At 32.7% G+C, this 20,097-nt stretch overlaps 1 protein-coding gene across 1 annotated transcript in view; it reads left to right on the forward strand.

The window, feature by feature from the left end:
• Positions 1-268: 268 nt before the first annotated feature.
• LOC126821749 (unconventional myosin heavy chain 6) overlaps positions 269-20,097 on the forward strand; it is a 198,123-nt gene continuing 178,294 nt past the window's right edge. The window contains exons 1-2 of the mRNA XM_050550236.1: positions 269-430; positions 2,582-2,688. Coding sequence (XP_050406193.1) covers positions 391-430; positions 2,582-2,688 — 147 coding nt within the window. The 5' untranslated portion in view covers positions 269-390. The remainder of the gene's footprint in view (positions 431-2,581; positions 2,689-20,097) is intronic.

Consider the following 20,097-nt stretch of genomic DNA (forward strand, 5'->3'; position numbering starts at 1 on the left):
GATATAAAAGCTATTGTGCGTTTTAAGTTTTCTTTACGACAACCAAAGGTGAACATTAATTTCCAGACAAACAAGTCTTTGACATTCCAGACATTTTGTAACCTTTAACGAAGAAACGAATTAATTTTTCAGTCCTGTTAACAGAGACTATATAAATACGCGTGAAGAGTCATGCTTGTCACGCCTTTCATGGGATGGGAAAGCATTATAGCGGGAATAAGCGTCTGGGTAATATTTATGCGATGGTTTGTGGGAGTGGCGCGGCAAGTTGAAAGCATTGATGCTGTGAGTCAGACAGATTCAGTCAATGCTTTCATAGTTGGATAGTTCGGATATATTGTGTGTTGGTTCGATGTGAACTGTGTACGGATTGGGATTACTGTTGAAGACATGGCTTCAGTTACTCCAAAGCTGGAGCTGTCGGCCAGCGGTGAGAAAATTATCTCTCTCAGTCTTTTTATTTTAAAGAGTCAACGTGACTTTTCTTTTTGTAAATTATGTTAATTTTGCGAACCCGTTATTTTATATTTCACGGCTTGCGCGTGTCTTTGTTTATAAGCGTGTTGCCATTTATAATCATAATATGCAGTGAAATCACGACACGGGACAAAGCCGTTATCCGTATTCAAAATATCAGAGATGTGATATTCTTTATCAAGATCAAATAAACTAAAAAGAATATCTTTCCATAGATCTACAAATTGAATAAAATAATCATTTTGAAAGATAAACAAAAAACTACAATACAACAACAGCATTCAGTGACATCAATATTTTAATAAAATTGAGTTTAGGAACTTTTATTTTTAATATTTTTGTGTCAATGATCAATTGAAAAAGATTGTGTAGAAAGTTGGTTGACAGTGCACATTGATTTACCTGTACCATACTCAGATTCAATATTTCAACAATTAATACAATGTAGAATTTGATTTGATTCATCATCTGAATCATGAAGGTTTCAGTCACCAATAATCAATAAGTTTATATGCTCAAGTTCAGAATCTCAAACTAGCCACCTCCCTAACCCTAGTTTGTTTCAAGTGCAATATATATATGCTACATTTAATGTGAGGGGTGGAAGGATTCTAATGATCTGCTCAAAAACAATATAAAATTCTAAATGATGGTTTCACATGTCAGAACAGTAGGACGTTATTTGTTAAACCACATTTCATTTCAGTTTCACATATTATTGGCCTATACGGTATGTGTAATCATATTTCTTATACCGGTAGTCAGTTCTTTTGAAATTTAGGTTTATTTGCCACCCAATTGTCGAATATCCACTCCAGATTTCAAGCATTAATTTTAAGTCTATATATATATATATGTGCAACCTGAGATAATATTTTGTCATTAATTACCTTTTTATCATAATAATAGTTGAACATGGATATTAATTTAACTGTATAATATCTGGACTTGACAAGGATGCATGTGTCTTGTCATTCAGATGGGACAAAAAATGAAGGTCATGTGCACTGTTATGTACACTTTGGCACACATTGTAACAGAATCCTTGACAGTATGAGTGAGTATGGCTGTCCAGGCAAAATCACTCATAGCTCACTGTATGTCATGCCAATCTTCGCCCAGTTGGTGCAGAAAAGTAGCATGTTAAAAACCCCATTTCATTTCATAAAGTTTGTTTAAAAGACAAACAAAACCTGTGTCAGCCTGTCAATTGTTGTCATATTTTAAGACATTTTTCACAATTTGAAATAGTTTTTATTCTTATACAAATTTGTTTTAACTATATTTAAACTGAGTGCAAATAGTTAGAAAGGACTTACACTGCTTATAGATGAGCATAATTCACCTTAAGAAAAACCTATCATCGACCAATATCTTGTACGAATATCTTGGTCATGTGCACATTCATTCAATGTATAGATATTTTTTTATCTATTGGAATAACCAGACTCTGGTTTTTACCGATGTAGAAAATTTCCCCACTACATGCAAGCGAATTATTGAAATAAAATGAAACCATAGGTTAGTCCCAAAAATAACCTAGTTTGTGTCAAGTGGATATGAAACCCCATTTATCTCTCTCTCTCTGTAGAAAATCGGGAATTGGAAAGAGTGAGGGGTGTAACATTATCAAGATGATTGCATGGAATCTTCAAATATTTTAAAATTTTAAATGTTTACATAACGTGATGGATTCAGAAAATGACAGTGGTTAGGACTATGCATTCACCAAGGTTGCCAAAAACACCAAGTTATATCTTTCATGCATCATTTGGGGTTTTTAGACGCCAATATTGTCGCCGCCCCCGTCTGGCCGCCCGACGTCCATAATTGTTTGAGGACGCTCTAGAGGCTAAAGTTGATATTTGATTGACTTCAAATTTATACGCAGTGTTTAAAGTCGTGAGACGAAGAAGCCTATTGCCAAAGTTATGGCCCTTGATCACTTTGAAATATCTTGTTAATTATACTTATAGGAGGGGGCTGTCCTAATGAAAAGCCCATACCCAATCCAGTACCCGTACCGGTAAGGAAAATACCGGATACCCCCATGGTCCCACCCCAAGTTTATGATTTTTGATAAATTATTTTATTATTTTATCAGGCTGTCGACCAGAAGATGGAGTACGAGATATGATTATCATCAGTGACATTGATGAAACTGGAATCAATATTAATCTCAAGACAAGATATAAAAAAGATCAAATTTACGTATCCTTTTGTAAATGTTCAATTTTCAGTATTACAGACCATGTCCTTTTATTCATAAATTATCAAATGCCTTTAGATTGTATACATGTCTTACATATAGGTAGACAAGACAAGCATTTGTAATACACAGTAATAACTTCAAACATACATGTAATTAATAGAAATATTTATTATGAAACGTAAGCCAAGCATTTGTACTACATGTACCACAAAATCAGTATCTGTTCATATTTCAAAAGAATAAATTTCTTTTCTTTTTCGTTAAAAATTATGCTCGATAATACAGGCAACTGACTAGTCAGACTAGTATATGAATAACGACTGGTGAAGCCAGTCCCAATTGCCCAATCCGTCAATGTACATAGTATGCATATTTTAAATTTTGTTACGGTAAATGAATAATTTGAATGGCTTATTATTTTTCATAGTTAGATAGATAAACATACAGAAATATATAAAATTTAGGTAATTTTAAAGGATAATACATGTAGTAAGATATATTTTATTGAATAAAACTGGTTAATTTGAGGTGAAAGACTCTTGATTTGACATTTTCACACTTAGATAAATAGCATCACATTTTGGCATTTATATGTACATAGGTAAACCCAGTTTTATTTTTACAGTGTCTTGTGAAATCTGTGATTGTTCCTTTATTTTGAAATATTACATACACAAAGATTTACACACCATTGTTACGATACATGTTTACATTTCCTCTACAGTAGAAGGGGATTTACTCTTAAAAAGGTACAATACATGCAACATAGTGGTACATTGTATAACCAATTGTGTCTAGTTTCACTGTCCCACACATAAAGTCAAAAATGAAACTATGATTAATCAAAAAACAGGCTTACAAAACCCCTCTATCATTTATTGAAATGAAACTATAATTAATCAAAAAATAGACTTACGAAACAAACAATTAATCGTAATAAGAATCCACCCACCCGCAATTATTTATTGAAATAACACATCAGACGAACCCAATTCAATATTTTATTTTGATTTAAGTTAAAGAGTTTCTGTTTAAGATCATTTTAGCTTAGGTGGTTATTGTGTAAAATACGAGGTATTTTAATTGAATGTTAAGCCTTCTCCACCTTATATTGTAAATTACATAATATTATCTATTAGGGGATTATATTGTAGAATAATATTTGTTTATTGGCCTATCTATAAACTGTAAACTAATAAAGGTTACCAGTAATAACAAACTACATGTATGTATTTATACATGCATCATTGAACACCATAATAGAACATTCAGTCCTTATCCTTATGTACAGGGGTTGGGTGGTCAAGTGGTCAGTTGTGTGTACTTTATATCATAAGGTCTGTCATTGAGAGGAGGGCCTGACAAGGACAGCTGTCTAGTCATTTGGATTGGACAGAAAAAACAAGGTCCCGTGTACACATTGGTATGCACTTAAAAGATCCCTTGACAGTTGGAATTCAATATGTGAGTAGGCCGTAGTGCTGCTGTCCGGGCAAAATTTCCCTCATACAGTCATAGCACAATGTATGGCGTATGCCCATCTTCATTAGCCCAGTTCAGAGCAGAACAGTAGGACGTTAAACCCCATTTCATTTCATTTTCTGTCATTGAGTCAAGTGGCAGGATTGAACATGACACGGGTTACATGCAGGGTCACTTGCCTAAACTGTGGGTTATAGGTGGGTGTTTCCTGAAAACCTCTCTCTATCTCCTGAATAGATAATGAATTAAATTTCTGGCCCCGTGTTCATAAAGCATTCTCAGACTTAAGTTGAGAATTTACTCAAACTTGTTTGCCTTATTTCAACTAAAATATAGCCTTTTATAATAATTTTGTTGTTTTGATGTATCAGATATATCAATAAGAAACTATGTGCAAAGTTTTGTGTTTCTGCATCAAAGATATTTCTCATAAACAGTGATTGAAAGTTGAGCAAATTCTCAACTTAAGTCTGAGAATGCTTTGTGAACTCGGGGCCAGGACTTGCAAAAACTATGCCCAATCATTAAAACTAAACTATTTGTTTTTATATTTTTCACATGAGTGATCACAGATCATCCATCAATCTATAGAGATTTGTCAAGTAGAATGTCATAAAAAGATTTCGCTGTGGCAATAGATACTACTTCATAACATGTACACTTCCATTTTTTTTTAGGTATTTAATATTTGAAATAGAATTTGATAGGGTTTCTTTGAATTATAACTACATATTAGTCAGATTTAAATTGTTTAAGTGGCATTTAGTAACTGGATGAGAATAACGCATGACACAATTATATGGAATACAAGTTACTTGAAATATAAGTTGCTGAAATAAATTCTTCAAGTAACTTGTATTCCATATAATTGTGTCGTGTAAGATGTACAGCATGAAATTTAGGTTGTTATCCAAGCCTGATTATCAAGATTAATTCAGTTGGACGATGAACAATTTCCTGAGATTACTGAATCATTAGGTTCGTATTCAAACAGACTCGTACATTGTACATGTACACATATTTACAACACCAATACTATTTTCTGAAAGTCATTATATTTTTTGTAGACTACCAGTACATCTATTAGGCCACCTGTAGTCCATTTGATAAGTTCATTTAAGAAATAAGAGTGAGTAAAATGAATTTATTATTTGCTGAGAAACTGCAGCTAGTTCAGGGATTAATTTCTCATTTGAGATCCAAAACTTATACACAAAGGATTAGAATCTGAAAATGAGGCAGATGTAGAGATTAGCTATACATTTTGTTATTCGATATTTGTGTCTCAACCACCTGTATTTTAAATGGTCACGCGACTGACACACCTGTCGAATACCAGTTGAAATATTTTTCTCTGTGAATTGGAAATTAACCTTTTGATGATTGATTGAAGAAGAATTTTTTCCGTATGTGGAAGATAAATTTATTGATTTGAAAGACGGGATAAAAAAAAAACCGATTTGAATAATTCATAGGTTTGAAAATGCAATGCGATTACTTTAATTTTTAAACCATCAAAAAATAAAAATCACCATTTTTCTAGTCATAGTTTTATTCAGCCTTATGTTGCCCAACCTTCTGACAGAATAACATTTCGAATACATGTATCATTTTTTTTTTTTAAATTTTCCTCTGTGTGATCTAGTAATATTTAAATGTTTCTCATTTTAATTCATGTTAATTGTTTATACTTTAATACCAAAGCTTTCCTGTTTCCGTTTGAATCATGAGACTGGTTTTTTAAATTATCAATCAGATATTGTCAAGAGTTAACATTGTGTATGGCAGAGGAAATGAAATGTGTATTTTTTTTAAATTCTCCTTTGTGTGTGATCTAGGAATATTTAAATGTTTCTCATTACCGTTACAACTCATGTTAATTGTTTACATTTTAATACCAAAGCTTTCCTGTTTCCATTCGGATCATGAGACTGTTTTTTTTTAAATTATCAATCTAATTTTGTCAAGAGTTAAACACAAGCACATGTATATTGTCTTTGGCAGAGGAAATAGTTTTGTTTTTTTTAAATATAGTTTAGTCTTTGTTGCTTATGTTTATTATTTCCTCATGAACATTTCATTATTCAGACAGGCCTGGAAATAACGGTTTTATATGTACCTGTCAAAATGTCAGGCACTAATGATATAGTACAGTACCTGACATTTTCAACTTAGTGCCGAACATATAATAATAATATCAATAAAAATGACAAATCAGTGCCAGACAAAATGACAAGCACCATAGGTTTTGTGTCTGACAAAGTCTAAATTTGTGTCTGACATTGTCTATGATCTGTGCCTTATTTTTAGGCTTGATTCAGGTTAGTAATGCTGTCACAGGCAATGAGTGGACATTCTTGAATAAGGACAGGGTTGCCTAGATCTGTTTTAAGGAGGGTGCTAATAGGATTGCATTAAGAAAACAAATGGGTAAACCTAAAAAAGTCTTTAAAGTATTGCTTTGTCCTACACTCAGAATAAAACTCGATAAATAATAATAATCAGGAATAGGAATGATATACCGTATATCTAATTAGGAAATTGTTCACATGTTTACTCATTATTTTAATGTCACATATCAAATTTTGAATGTATATTCATAATATATAAATCCATGAATATTCTTGTATTGAAATGAAGGATGATGTAAATGTATCAATCCATTAATATTTATGTATTGAAATGAAGGATGATGTAAATGTATCAATCCATGAATATTCTTGTATTGAAATGAAGGATGATGTAAATGTATCAATCCATTAATATTCTTGTATTGAAATGAAGGATGATGTAAATGTATCAATCCATGAATATTCTTGTATTGATATGAAGGGAGATGTAAATGTATCAATCCATTAATATTTATGTATTAAAATGAAAGGAGTTATAGTTGTGTGAATCCATGAATATTTGTGTATAGGATTTAGAAATAAAGAGAGTTGTGAAAGTAAGGAAGTTATGTATGATGATGATAAGAAGAAGATGTAATATGAAACTGTTTGATATAAGAGTAAGGAAAGACATTCCCCGGTACAATGTACACACACCCTTGGTATCTGTTACCATAGACTAGCTACCATACCTTCTATACCATGTAAAACGTTTCTTATTATTTATATCCTATCCATAGTCATTTATTCAAAAATTTCTAGCCGCGAGTTCACAAAGCATTTTCAAAATTTCTCAAAATTGTTCGCCTTGTTTTAACTAAAATATAGCCCATTATATAACTTTTGTTGTTTTAATGTATCAAAAACATCAGTAAGAAACTATGTGTTTCTGGATCAAAGATATTTCTCATAAACAGTGATTGAAAGTTGAGTAAATTCTTTCCTTGAGTCTGAGAAACCTTTGTGAACTTGGGGCCTAATATTACAATGTACCGGTAAAACATACAGTAGGTCAAGTATTTTAGTAGACAATAATAAACTTCAAACCTACAAGTCTACATATACAATTAACAATTATTTCTAGCATTTGTAGCACCTATTAATAATCTACTACAGGCCTACATATACAAATAATTATACTGTAGTATAACCTATAATAAGGCAAGCATTTGTAGTACATGTGTATGTGTATATTAACACATTAATAAATTTTTTTAAAAAAAAGTTCTAATCTACAGATAGTTGGCATAAATATTGCTTGTTATGTATAATGTAAGCCTAACAGGTGTACATTGCAGTAATGTACATTAATAGTTTACTACAAATGTACACAGATAGCTAAAATTAATATTTCTAGTATAATGGAGGCCAAGAATTTGTAGTAACGTACACAGTAATAATGTATGTCAAATCTATAGATAGTTAAAGGAGCATTATGGCAGATTAGATAAGGAGTTGACAGTTCTCCCTATAATAGTTAAAAAAAAAAGATAAAATAGACGTAGTGGTAAATAGAATATGTTGAAAATTTCAGTCAAATTGCTCTACTCTAAACTGAGATAGCTTTTGAATTTTAGGCTAGCCTCGATTATCCATTTTTTTGTTTAATTATTTTACATAAAATGTATTCCAGTCCGATAAATATCGCAGGCTAGCAATGGCATCGAGAGTTCATTATGGTCTGGATAAGTTACTTAATGTCTAAATAATAATAATTTGAGGCCTAAAGAAAGACCTGCAATATGCAGATTTAGCTCTTGCATAATGCATGTTTAATATGAATATTTCGTATAGCATTAATTTGTACTACCATATAAAGTAATAGTTTACATCAATACGGATAATTAAAATAAATATTTCTAGTTATAATTTTTATTTTGCCAAATTGAAAGATTAATTTGTGGATTACCGTATATTGCTACTATTATTTTTTTTTGTATTCTGGACTTGGCAGTAAATGTTATCCTGGCTCTGTTTCAATTTGATGGACAGACAGAAAGGATCTAGTTAAGTAATTTGTTGATACCAGGATAAATAAACGGACATTGTGTAGAACATTTAAACCTACTCAATCAAATTTCTGTTCCTTTTCACTCATATTATCAAGAATGTTAAGTAGCCTTTGATTAGTTTATGGCTAATTGGTCTGAACAATGACCTGTGACCTTCTTGAATTGGTTATGAAATGGTTCATGCATGTAGAGTACATAGACTGACCAAGCTGTTATTTTGAGTGAATATTAGGCAATTTTAAATTTTCTAAAAACTGTATTTCGGTATTGGTATGACTATCCCGTGTATGCAGTATTTAATTTAGTGATTTCTTACAAATTTGTAACCCAAGGTAGCTCACTAGCGAGGCACTGTCTCATTAGGGAGGAGGTCCCTGGTTTAATCACTGTGTTGGCTGTGATAGTTGCTTTAAATCTTCAAGCACTGCATGGCTTGCCTTTGACTGTGGTGGATGATGGAGGGCTTGGCATCTTACATCTTTTTTTCTCACTGGCACTTTGTTTTATTTTTGATATTGTTCCTTCTAAAGTGGTGGTCGTGTGGGGATTATTGTTGAGATCTGGTAGAGATTATTCCATTACTAGATTTTGTGTTACTGACAGAAGGCGAACAAGGAAAATAGCCTTTTTTGTCTGGCTTGAATCAAAAGAAAGAACAGGAGTTTGACATTCACTTGACACACAAACTAGGTCATTTCGGGACTAACATAGATATTACAATTTTATTTCAATAATTCACTAGAACGTAGGAGGGCCCAGGAAAAAAACCACAGGTGGTTGGTGCTAGCGAACCTACTCCTTGTCACGTACAAGCGTGAAGCTTGATTTAATGACAGACCTGATAATGTAGAGAGCACCAGTCAACCACCCAAAGCCCCCTTAATAGAGGACAGTCAAATGTGTTAACTAATACAAACTGACCAGTGACCGCGATAGTTCTTAGATCATCAGACACGTTTTAAGGTTTAACTTTTACGTTTATTGTGTGGTTTAGGATGATAAACATGCTAGTTTAAAGAGAATACTGGGGGGTAAATAGTCTGTGAAGTATTTACTAAGAACTGATTTAAAGAGACTCCGGATAGTTTACAAGTTGTTTGAGTATTTACTGTAGAGTTGAACTGATAGACATTAACGACCTGGTCAACACCAAATAAAAATCTTTTACAACATCTAACAGCTTGTCTATCTACCTGGATAAATATCTAATTACAACAGGTACAATTTGAACAGGTTCTTTAGTCCACCTTTATAAATATATATATACCGGTACCCTATTAAACTATTAGTAAAATCTAAATTTATATGTATTGATTGATCCTAAAGATTACGTGTATGTATAAGTTTTTTAAGGGCACACAGAAGCAGCTGTTTTGTCCATCACCACTCTTGAAGGCCATTTGGAGTGTCCTTAGTCCACTGTTATAATATATCGTATTAAACTATTAGTAAAATCTAAATTTATATACTTGTATTGATTCTAAAGTTACATGTACATGCATATAAATTTATTAAGGGCACACAGAAGCAGCAGTTTTGTCCATCACCACTCTCGAAGACCCTATGGAGTGTCCTTTAGTCCACCGTTATAAATATACCGTATTAAACTATTAGTAAAATATAAATTTATATACATGTATTGATTCTAAAGATTACATGCATATAAATTTGTTAAAGGCACACAGAAACAGCTGTTGTGTCCATCACCACTCTTGAATTTGAAGGCCCTTTTGGGTGTCCTTTAGTCTAAATTTAAAGAGTTTTTATGAAATGAAGCGATGTTTAAGGCACTCTTTGTCTCTAGGTTTAAAGTGTTTATCAATTGGAGTGATGGTTGTTGTTGTTTATTACAAATTTGATAAACATTGTGTATGATATTAAGGCCAGATTAATTTAATTAGAATTAGGCCTAATTGCATAAAGAAGAAGACATAAAAAATGTGCAGTACAGTGTATAAAAATGTCACTGAGTCAAGATTTACTGTTGTAAGAAGAGAGGAGGTGGGTCATCTTCTTTGATTATGTATAATTTTGATATTGTGGACAGACTGATTTAATTCAAATTAATTACATGCAAATAAAAGGTAAAAACATAAAAAAAGTTCTTGTACATGTATAAAATTATAATAGAGTTCAGATTCTTGCTCCATAAGAAAAAAAAGAGTTAAAATAGCAGGTTCAGCTGACAGATGTGTGTTAAATTATTGTCAATGTGAACTTATGGTTAAAGTTTTTCTTATAAAATTGAGTGATGGTTAACCTGAGATAAGTGTCTATGGTTATGTATTATAAGTCATGATAATTTTAATGGTAATATACATTTAATTAGATTATTAATTAATGGTGTAATAGAGTGATTAAAGGGTGTCCATTACAACATGTCACCTGTCAATCAAATACATGATGTTTATAATCCTTTAAATGGGATATTCATGTATACCATTATACCACATGTACATATTGTACCATTTGGTGTATCTAATGACCCTGTGATTTTAAGTATACTGGAAGTTTATTTATGGTTCACTCACAGTACAACTAATTAACTAATCAGCCATTAAATATGGGTGAGCCTTTAGGTTGAAGGTCATGATTAGGGAATGACAGTGCAACCTGTTGATGTACATGTTGATGAACTTCTGGTTTCTAAGAATAGTAGAAATATATGTATACTCCAGGCAACCCTAGTGTGACCGCCATCTCCAGACAGAAAAAACGACAGTCACAGATATATAAAGAGCTGACAGTTCTCACTATAATAGTTAAAAACTAGATAATGTAAAGGGAATTCGCTGAGAATTTCAGTCAAATTGATCCACTGTGAGCCGAGAATTTAGCGATGACATCGCGAGTTGATTATGGTCTAGATAAGTTAATTAATGTCTAATTAATGATTTAGATAAAATTTCGGGCCTAAAGAAAGACCTGCGATAGGTAGATTTAGCTCTTGAATAATATATGTTTAAAGAGGAATTATCACTCTAATCTAAGAAAATAAATGTATGTAATTCATTTGGAATAAAATATTTATATCAAAATAACTTTAGATTTAGAAAATATTGATCTTCTTAGGGGAAAATTCTTGAAGACCACTAAATGATTTTTGCGACTTTTAAGTTGTAAGTTTAGACATGTTTCTCACTAATTGTTTGGCAGATGTGTCTTAAGATTGCATACAATCTAATTTGAACATGCATGATGTGGTCAGTTTGCGTGAAAACGAAAATGGATTTGATCAGTTTCATTTCACTTTTGAAAAATCATACGTTGGATGCACAAGAGAATTATTAAAGTAAATGAAATGGGGTTTAATGTCCTGCTAATACACCATATGTTAGTCCCATAATGACTGAGTTAGTGTTGAGTGGAGATTAATATTAAATCCTACATGTACATGTATTTCTCTTTTCAACATATATTGATGTCAGGATATAGAAATATTTCCAGTAGAATGAAATCAGGCTAGAAGTATGCTTCCAGTAAAATGAGGTCAAGTTAGATGAATGTTTCCAGTGGAGATTACTAAGAGATATGTTTTATCAGTTACCTGTGATTAAGTTACCTGTAATAGACTGTATAAGTCTCAACTGTGTAATAAAAGATGGAAGTATTTCGACAGCGTGTTATTTTAATCTCTATTAGTGATGACAGGACTAAATACCTTGAATAATCAGATAACTTCAAATATGAGAGAGAGAGAGAGAGAGAGAGAGAGAGAGAGAGAGAGATGGGGTCTAACTCCACTGATACAAACTAACATATTGTTCAGTTTTATTTCAATAATTCGTTTGTGCGTAGGAGTCTTTAGCTATGGGAGGAAACCGGATGACCCGGAAAAAAACCCACATTGTCATACAATGGGGGGATTTGAAACCACTCCAGTTGACTCAATGACAGACATTATGATACATCGTGCACACGCTAACGCTAACCATTCGGACATCCCCCCCCCCCCAATTGTATAAGATAATATTTGTAAACCAGCATCTCAGATCTACTCAAGCATGTTTTGAATTAGTCTATATATCAAAGATGCTATTTCGAATGTATATGTTTTAAAATTTTACACAAACAAGTTGTTCAAAGGACTTGAAGTGGCTACATCTACATGTATTTATTTATCAGAATTAAAAAAAAAATAGAAATCACTTTTATTTGACCTAAGTACCATACTGGTATTTATTATTTAAAATTAATTGATCTCAATTGTATAAAAACGAAATTACATGACCAATTAGAAACTTCTGTTCTATTCCTGGATATTTATACTTTATTGTTTTTAATTGATTGACATTTTGAATGTTAAAATATAATTTGTATTTATAGTAATAGATGAATGTAGTATTGTGTTACAGTGTTTATTTATATTATAGTGTGGGTGGGAATGTGTAAGATATCAATTTATAATGTTATAATCTATCAATGAGTTGATGAACTAATCTCGTTTACAGTAGGTATATATGTGGAAATATAATATAGTAATTGATGGACGTGGGTTTGTTACAGTGTTTATTTATATTTGTGTGGGGGTGTTCAAGATATTAATTTATAATCTTCCAATAAGTTAATGAAACAGAGAGCTGAGAGAAATATACTCTGTTAACACATTTTAATATACTGTGATACTGTACCGGTATCTATTATTGTTAATACAGGTAGATATACAGATGCAAGTTGTTATACATATTTATATTAATATACATGTAGTTTAATATACAGGCTGGAATAGACAAATTGTTATAATACAATATACACATTTATATTAATATATATGTAGTTTAATATACAGACTGGAATATACAAGTTGTTATAATACAATATACACATTTATATTAACATGCATGTAGTTTAATATACAGACTGGAATAGACACTGTTATAATACACATTTATATTAATATACTTTAATATACAGGCTGTTATAATACATGTAGTTAAATATACATGCTGGAATAGACAAATTGTTATAATACAATATACACATTTATATGAACATACATATAGTTTAATATACAGACTGGAATACATAAGTTGTTATAATACAATACATTTATATTAACATACATGTATTTCAATATACAGGAATATACAAACAAACTTTGGCTTGTTTCACTAATTTGTAAATATTAATAACTTATAAAGTAAAATATTATGTAGGCCAAATAATCAATTTATCATCTATTTATATATACATGTGGCTTCATCTTCTAAATTAAAGAATCGGGAAGTTAGTTTTTATGGCATGAACAATTTATTATTTTCTCACAGACAATAATCACAAGTTATCTAGTTGATCTCCTGGTACAAGTATATTCCTGTAATTAGTACAGATTATCATTAAGCTCACATACATGTAGTAGGATTAACCTGTTAACCCAGATATTAGGTCAAAATTGTTTCTCGACTTAATTTCAACAATAACATACATACCGGTACAACATGTACTTATGGACAGGGCTGGTTTTTGGCACATTAGACCAATTTCCCCAAATTGGGTCCCACACTAGAAAGGGGCCCCGCAGCTCACCAACTTAAAATATTTCCAGGCAATTAAAAATTGTGAAGTAAAGCATAGTTGACCTTAAAAGTGAATAAATATAGGCCTAGTTAAAGTTATTCATATCCTGCAATGTAATTATCATCCGTAACTTCGGGCCTTCCAAATTCGGCCCACATTTACTACAACCGGCCCTGTTTATGGAACACATTTACTAATTCATGTGAGCATGTTTCAAAAAGTATTATTCTCTCAATAAATTAATAATTGTTGGTTAATCCCTGTGTTACAGTTGCCCTATCTAGTTACTATTGTAAATGCCTGTAAAATGATAACTATTTAAACTATTGTACTTCATCTTCTATTTTATTTCACCAATTCAGAAAACATGGACAGAGCACTGGGTAAGACGCTGGCTCGCTAGCCTGGAGGTTTGATGTTCGATCTCTGCATTGGCCGAGAAAGTTCATCCAGATTTTCTGGCATGGTTTCCCATCAAAGACAGCTGTCTAGTTGTTCGAATGGGACAAAGAACTAAGGTCCCGTGTACACATTGGCATGCATGTAAAAGAACCCTTGACAGTTGAAATTCGAAATAAGAGTAGGTCGTAGTGCTGCAGTCTGGGCAAAATTTTCCTCATAGCACACTGTATGGCATATGTCCATCTTCATTAGCCCAGTCAGAGGAGAACAGTAGGACGTTAAACCCCATTTCATTACATTTCATTTTATTCCACCAATTTAGAAAACATGACAGTGTTAGCCTCTAGAGAACTGGGGAGATCAAGTGTATGGATTAATTATATAGCGTTGTACTTACATAGACTTTATTTTGTCAGATTTAATGATAAAAATACCTCTCTAAATCTTTTATACAAACTAAAACCAGATCTTTGTTGACAGACTGGATTGTATTGGGGATTGGTGGTTTTATAATAGACAAAGGATGCACATTTAACAACCCAATTAAAATCATGCCATTTTTATTTTGTTAACTCCACTTTGTCTTGGTCTAAAGTGATCCGTAAAATTGAAATGGAACAGGGTTTAATCGACCGAACGTCCTACTTTTTGCTCCATCCAGATTAAAAAGTGATCCATATGTGTGCATGTATAGGAGTGAAATTTCCAAATCTACATACATGTAGTACATACATATGTTTTAAGGTGGCGTACTATGTGTTTTTAAGTCTATGAAAAACCAGGCCCCGATTTTCCAATGCAATCTCAATAATTTTACTCAACTTTCAATCAGTGTTAATGAGAAATATCTTTGATCCAGAATCACATAGTTTCTTATTGATGCATTTTATAAAAGGCTATATTTTATGTTAAATAAGGTGAACAATTTTGAGTAAATTCTTAATTTAAGGCTGAGAATGTTTTGTGAACTTGGAGCCAGCTCCTTGTCTAAATCTTAAATAATGCATCTTTAACAATTGTGATATAATCATTCATTATTTATTTGATGTATAAATTGGTAAAATACATGCGCATATTTAATCAAAATACATGTACAGGTATGCATGCTACATTTGTACATGTTCATAATTAATGTAATTGATAAAAATACATACATACGTGATCATTTAATCTAATAATATATGATAAAATACATGCATATTTAATCAAAATGTGATATATTGACAAATACTACATGTGAAATATAATGCTTATAATGGTGTGTGTATTTGTTAATTAGCATCAATATACATTGTACAAGTATTATTTGTTAATCAATTACATGTAGTGTAATCAGGAGGTGTTATCAACACATGTAATGTACACAAATTACAGAGTGTGGATTGTAGCACAACCAATATACATGTACATAAAAGATGCTTCAACAAAAATATGTCCAAGATAATGGGAATGGGTTGGACATAAAGATACAAAATAATAAAATGCACAAAATGTTGAAGTTCCAGCATACCATTGGGAACAAGTGGTATCAGATCTTCTCATGTATAACAACCATTATAAGTGCAAGCCAAGAAACTTGCAGAATTAATGGAGGCAGAATGGAGAATAGTCACCAACTTGATGGAATCCCTGACCCCCCCCCCCCCCCCATCCCAGTTCTAAACCCCCATGTTTATAGGAAATTAATATAAACTAAAATAACCCTTTTTATGTTGAGTGGACATTTCTCTCTTCCCCTCTCTTTGCTACTACTACCTTGTGTGCTTTAACGTCTGCTTTCACAGAAGTGATATCGCAGACAAGACGTAGGAGTCGTCCGAAGCTGCTTCCTGTTTTTAGAATATGATTTTACAATCTTTCCATTTGCGGCCTCAGGCCATGGTGTGGGTTTAGTTGGAAGTTCTTCCCTTTATTTAATAAAAAAACGTATTGTTTTGTTGTTGATCTGTAGAGACAGCATATATGAATAAAAGTCTGAATTTATATTAGATGCAAGTGATGTCAGGTGTTTTTGAAATAACAAGCTTATTCTGTCATTCTGTCTTGTTTATTTGTGATAAGATAACAGAGGGTTGGATGGCATGCTATATCATAAGGTCGTCCGGTTTCCTACCACTGCTAAAGACCCCTACATGCAAGTGAATTATTGAAATAAAATTGAACCATGAATTAGTTCCGAAATCACCTAGTTTGTGTCGAGTGGACATTAAAACCCATCTCTCTCTCTCTCTCTCTCTTTTTCTCTCTCTCGAGTCTCTCTCTCTCATAAGATAACTACTACCTACAAACCGTCCCTTGATAAGATATGGTTAATTGTGTTGGACAAAGCCTTTGTCTGTTTTAAAGTGTGTATAGAGAGAGTAAGATAAGAATTGTCAGCACACCTGTAGTTATATTAATATGGTAATAATCACAAGTGGTCAATACCTGTATTGGTAGTAGTAATTATAATCGGAGATAAGCTTTACCATCTGCTTCTACATCTGCTCACTTTCTCACCTGTACCTGCATCACCTATTGAATACAACTTACCTGTACCAGTATCACTCAACAAAGTTCACATGTACCTTTTTCAGTCACTCAATACATTTTACCTGTACGGTACCTGTATCATCTACTCAATACATCTTATCTGTACCTGTATCACCCACAACTTACGTATATACCTGTTGTTTTATTATACAAGTTTGGAGTTAGTATGTGGAGCCACAGTAGCTAAGTAAGAGCCCTCTAACTTAGCCGAGAAAGTTTCATCAGGATTTCCTGTGTGATTCCTCATTATGAATGGTGCAGGACAGAGGGCCTAACAAGGGACAGTGTCTAAGTCGTTGGAATGGGACGAAAAAAAGAGGTACAAAGTGGCAAGCACCTAATAAGGATCTCTTCATTCCCTTGACAGTTGGAATTCGAAATAAAAGTACGCTGTAGCTCCGCTGTCCAGACAAAATTTCTCTCATAGCACACTGCATGGCATATGCCTCATCTACATTAGTGTTTCTAGCGGATTCAAGCAGACCTGCATTACAGACTTTTTCAAATAAGCTTGTTTATTTTGAACATCCCATAATATGTGAATACATACATGACTTTTATGTAAATACATGTATGTTCTCTAGATTCTGCATATGATAAATGTTATTTCATGGGATGGTGTTACCTTATGGTCGCTAATTCAGGGTCGATACCAGATTTTTTGTATAACGGACACCGTTTATAACGGACGATTTCTTCCAGTCCCGGGGTGTCCGTTATATGCGAAGTCTACTGTATTTATTCAAAGTACTGGATACTATGTTAGTAAGTTATTGAGTTTTACCACTTCTTGCGGCAGGTCAGAACGCGGAAGTTCATTTCCTGAAATTAGTTGATAGGTTTCAAGTATGTGTAACTGGATTTTTGTTGAAATATCTCATTTGACCCTCGTCATGCAATTGATTACAATTTGAAATTGCATTTCCTCGGTTGTGTATGAATTGAAAACACTTCAGTTTAATCACGTTTTCTAGTTTCTACATGTACACATGGTTTGAATTTAATGATCAGAAATTTCTACTTCAAAAAACTTGTAGCAAATATGTTTTTTTTTTCTTTAAACTATTAAAGATGCATTATGTAAGATTTAGATAAAGAGTTGGCCATTCTTACTATAATAGTTCAGAAATAGATAATGGAAAATGAATGTATTGAAAATTTCAGTCAAATTACTGAAATAGCGTAAATAAACAAAGTCTTGCTTTTCAGTCCTTCAAGTGGCGTTTTATTAACCTTTAACAAAGAAAATGGCTTACATTGTCTAATTCAGTCAATATCTAAGCCATCTGATGGTCTAGAGAGTTAATCATGGGCTTGTCATGTGAATAAATGTCAGAATTATAATTTATACAAAATTCAAAGCCAGAAAAAAAGATCTGCAATACATAGATTCGGCTCTTACATAATGCATCTTTAACTGATGTGTTGTTCTGAGATAATGGAAGAAAATGTCAACTTGAAGACAAAAATCAATAAAAGGACTTTAATTGAATAAATAACAAGTACAATAGAATGAGTTAGTTACATGTATCAACTTTTCATCCTACATGTAGATAAGAAATGATATCAAGTGTTCTTGTTAAGAGTTGCTGTATGGCTATGCCACATGGAGAGCTACAGTGGCGCAGTGGATATGGCGCTTGCTGACTAACAAGGAAGTCCTGTGTTCAATACCAGTCTTGCCTGATAAGGTTCTACAGGATTTTCCAGTCTGGTGTCCCCCTGGTCCTATATAATTATCAGTATGTTAACATATCCCCTTATTGGAAATCAATTCCTTGTGTGTTTCCTTTGGGTTCTCTGGTTTCCTCCCACTGCTAAAGACCCATACGCGCAAGCAAATTATTGAAATAAAATTGAACCATATGTTAGTCTCAAAATTACCTTGTTTGTGTCGAATGGACATTAAACTCCATTTTTCTCTCCCCTTATATTGGAAAGGAAAATAAGAATAAGCTGTAGCCTCGCTATTATCAGTGCATACATGTAGCACACCGCATATGCCCTTCTTCATTTTCCGATTGGCGCAGAAAAGTATAAAATTAATTAAACTATATTTTATTTTCATCTTCCTGGCACCACATGTAAATTATTTATGATAGTATTAATTTGATCAATGGCTGTTAAGAATTAAATTTTAAATATCCAAGGAACAACTTGAAAGAAGATAGCTATTGGTGTGCATGCTTGTATTTGGTGATGACTGGCACCAACTCTTATTGTAGTGGGGGGTGGGGGGTGGATGACTGAATGGTTAGCGAGTGCTTGTTGCATCATAAGGTCAGTCATTGTGTCAGCTGGCGGGGTTTTGATTCCTCGGTTGTACGTGACAAGGAGTAGGATCACCTGTCCAACCTCATGGGTTTTCTTGGGGTCCTCTGGTTTTCCTCCCACTGCTAAAGACTCCTACACGCAAGTGAATTATGGAAATAAAATTGAACCATATGTTAGCCCTGAAATGACCTAGTTTGTGTCAAGTGGACCTTGAACCCGATTTCTCTCTCTCTCTTTGATTGTATGCCCCAGTTAAAGCTGGATATTGCCACTGCAATCACGATGTGATAGGCTACATTTGGTGCTACGATATGATGTGTATCACGATTCATAACCAGGTCAATAATTATCAAGAAAATGGCAGGATAAATGAATTATTGATATTTTAGTCAAAGAAATAAAACTGTTTTAAATCAAGATACTGATGTGGTTCAAAGTAAAGACCAAAACAATTTAAAAGTACATGTATTACTGTACCAATATGCATCACCTTTTCTGCATGCAACTGAAGATAGCTTTTAATATAAACTAGGCTAATTATTTAGGATATCAATAGAATATTAAATTGACCAACTGATCATGAAACTACAAAAATGAAATGGACACTTAGAGTCAAAAGAATATTAAATTGACCCATGGACCATGTAACTAAAATGAAATGGACAGTATTAAGAGTCAAAAGAATATTAAATTGACCAATTGACCATGTAAATCAAATGAAATGGACAGTTAGAGTCACACTATAGAGAAATAGATCAACTTGGTATGACGAGAAACATATTTGTTACTATTACATGTT

Source organism: Patella vulgata, chromosome 5 (genome assembly GCF_932274485.2).
Source record: "Patella vulgata chromosome 5, xgPatVulg1.2, whole genome shotgun sequence".
Taxonomy (NCBI): Eukaryota; Metazoa; Mollusca; class Gastropoda; family Patellidae; genus Patella; species Patella vulgata.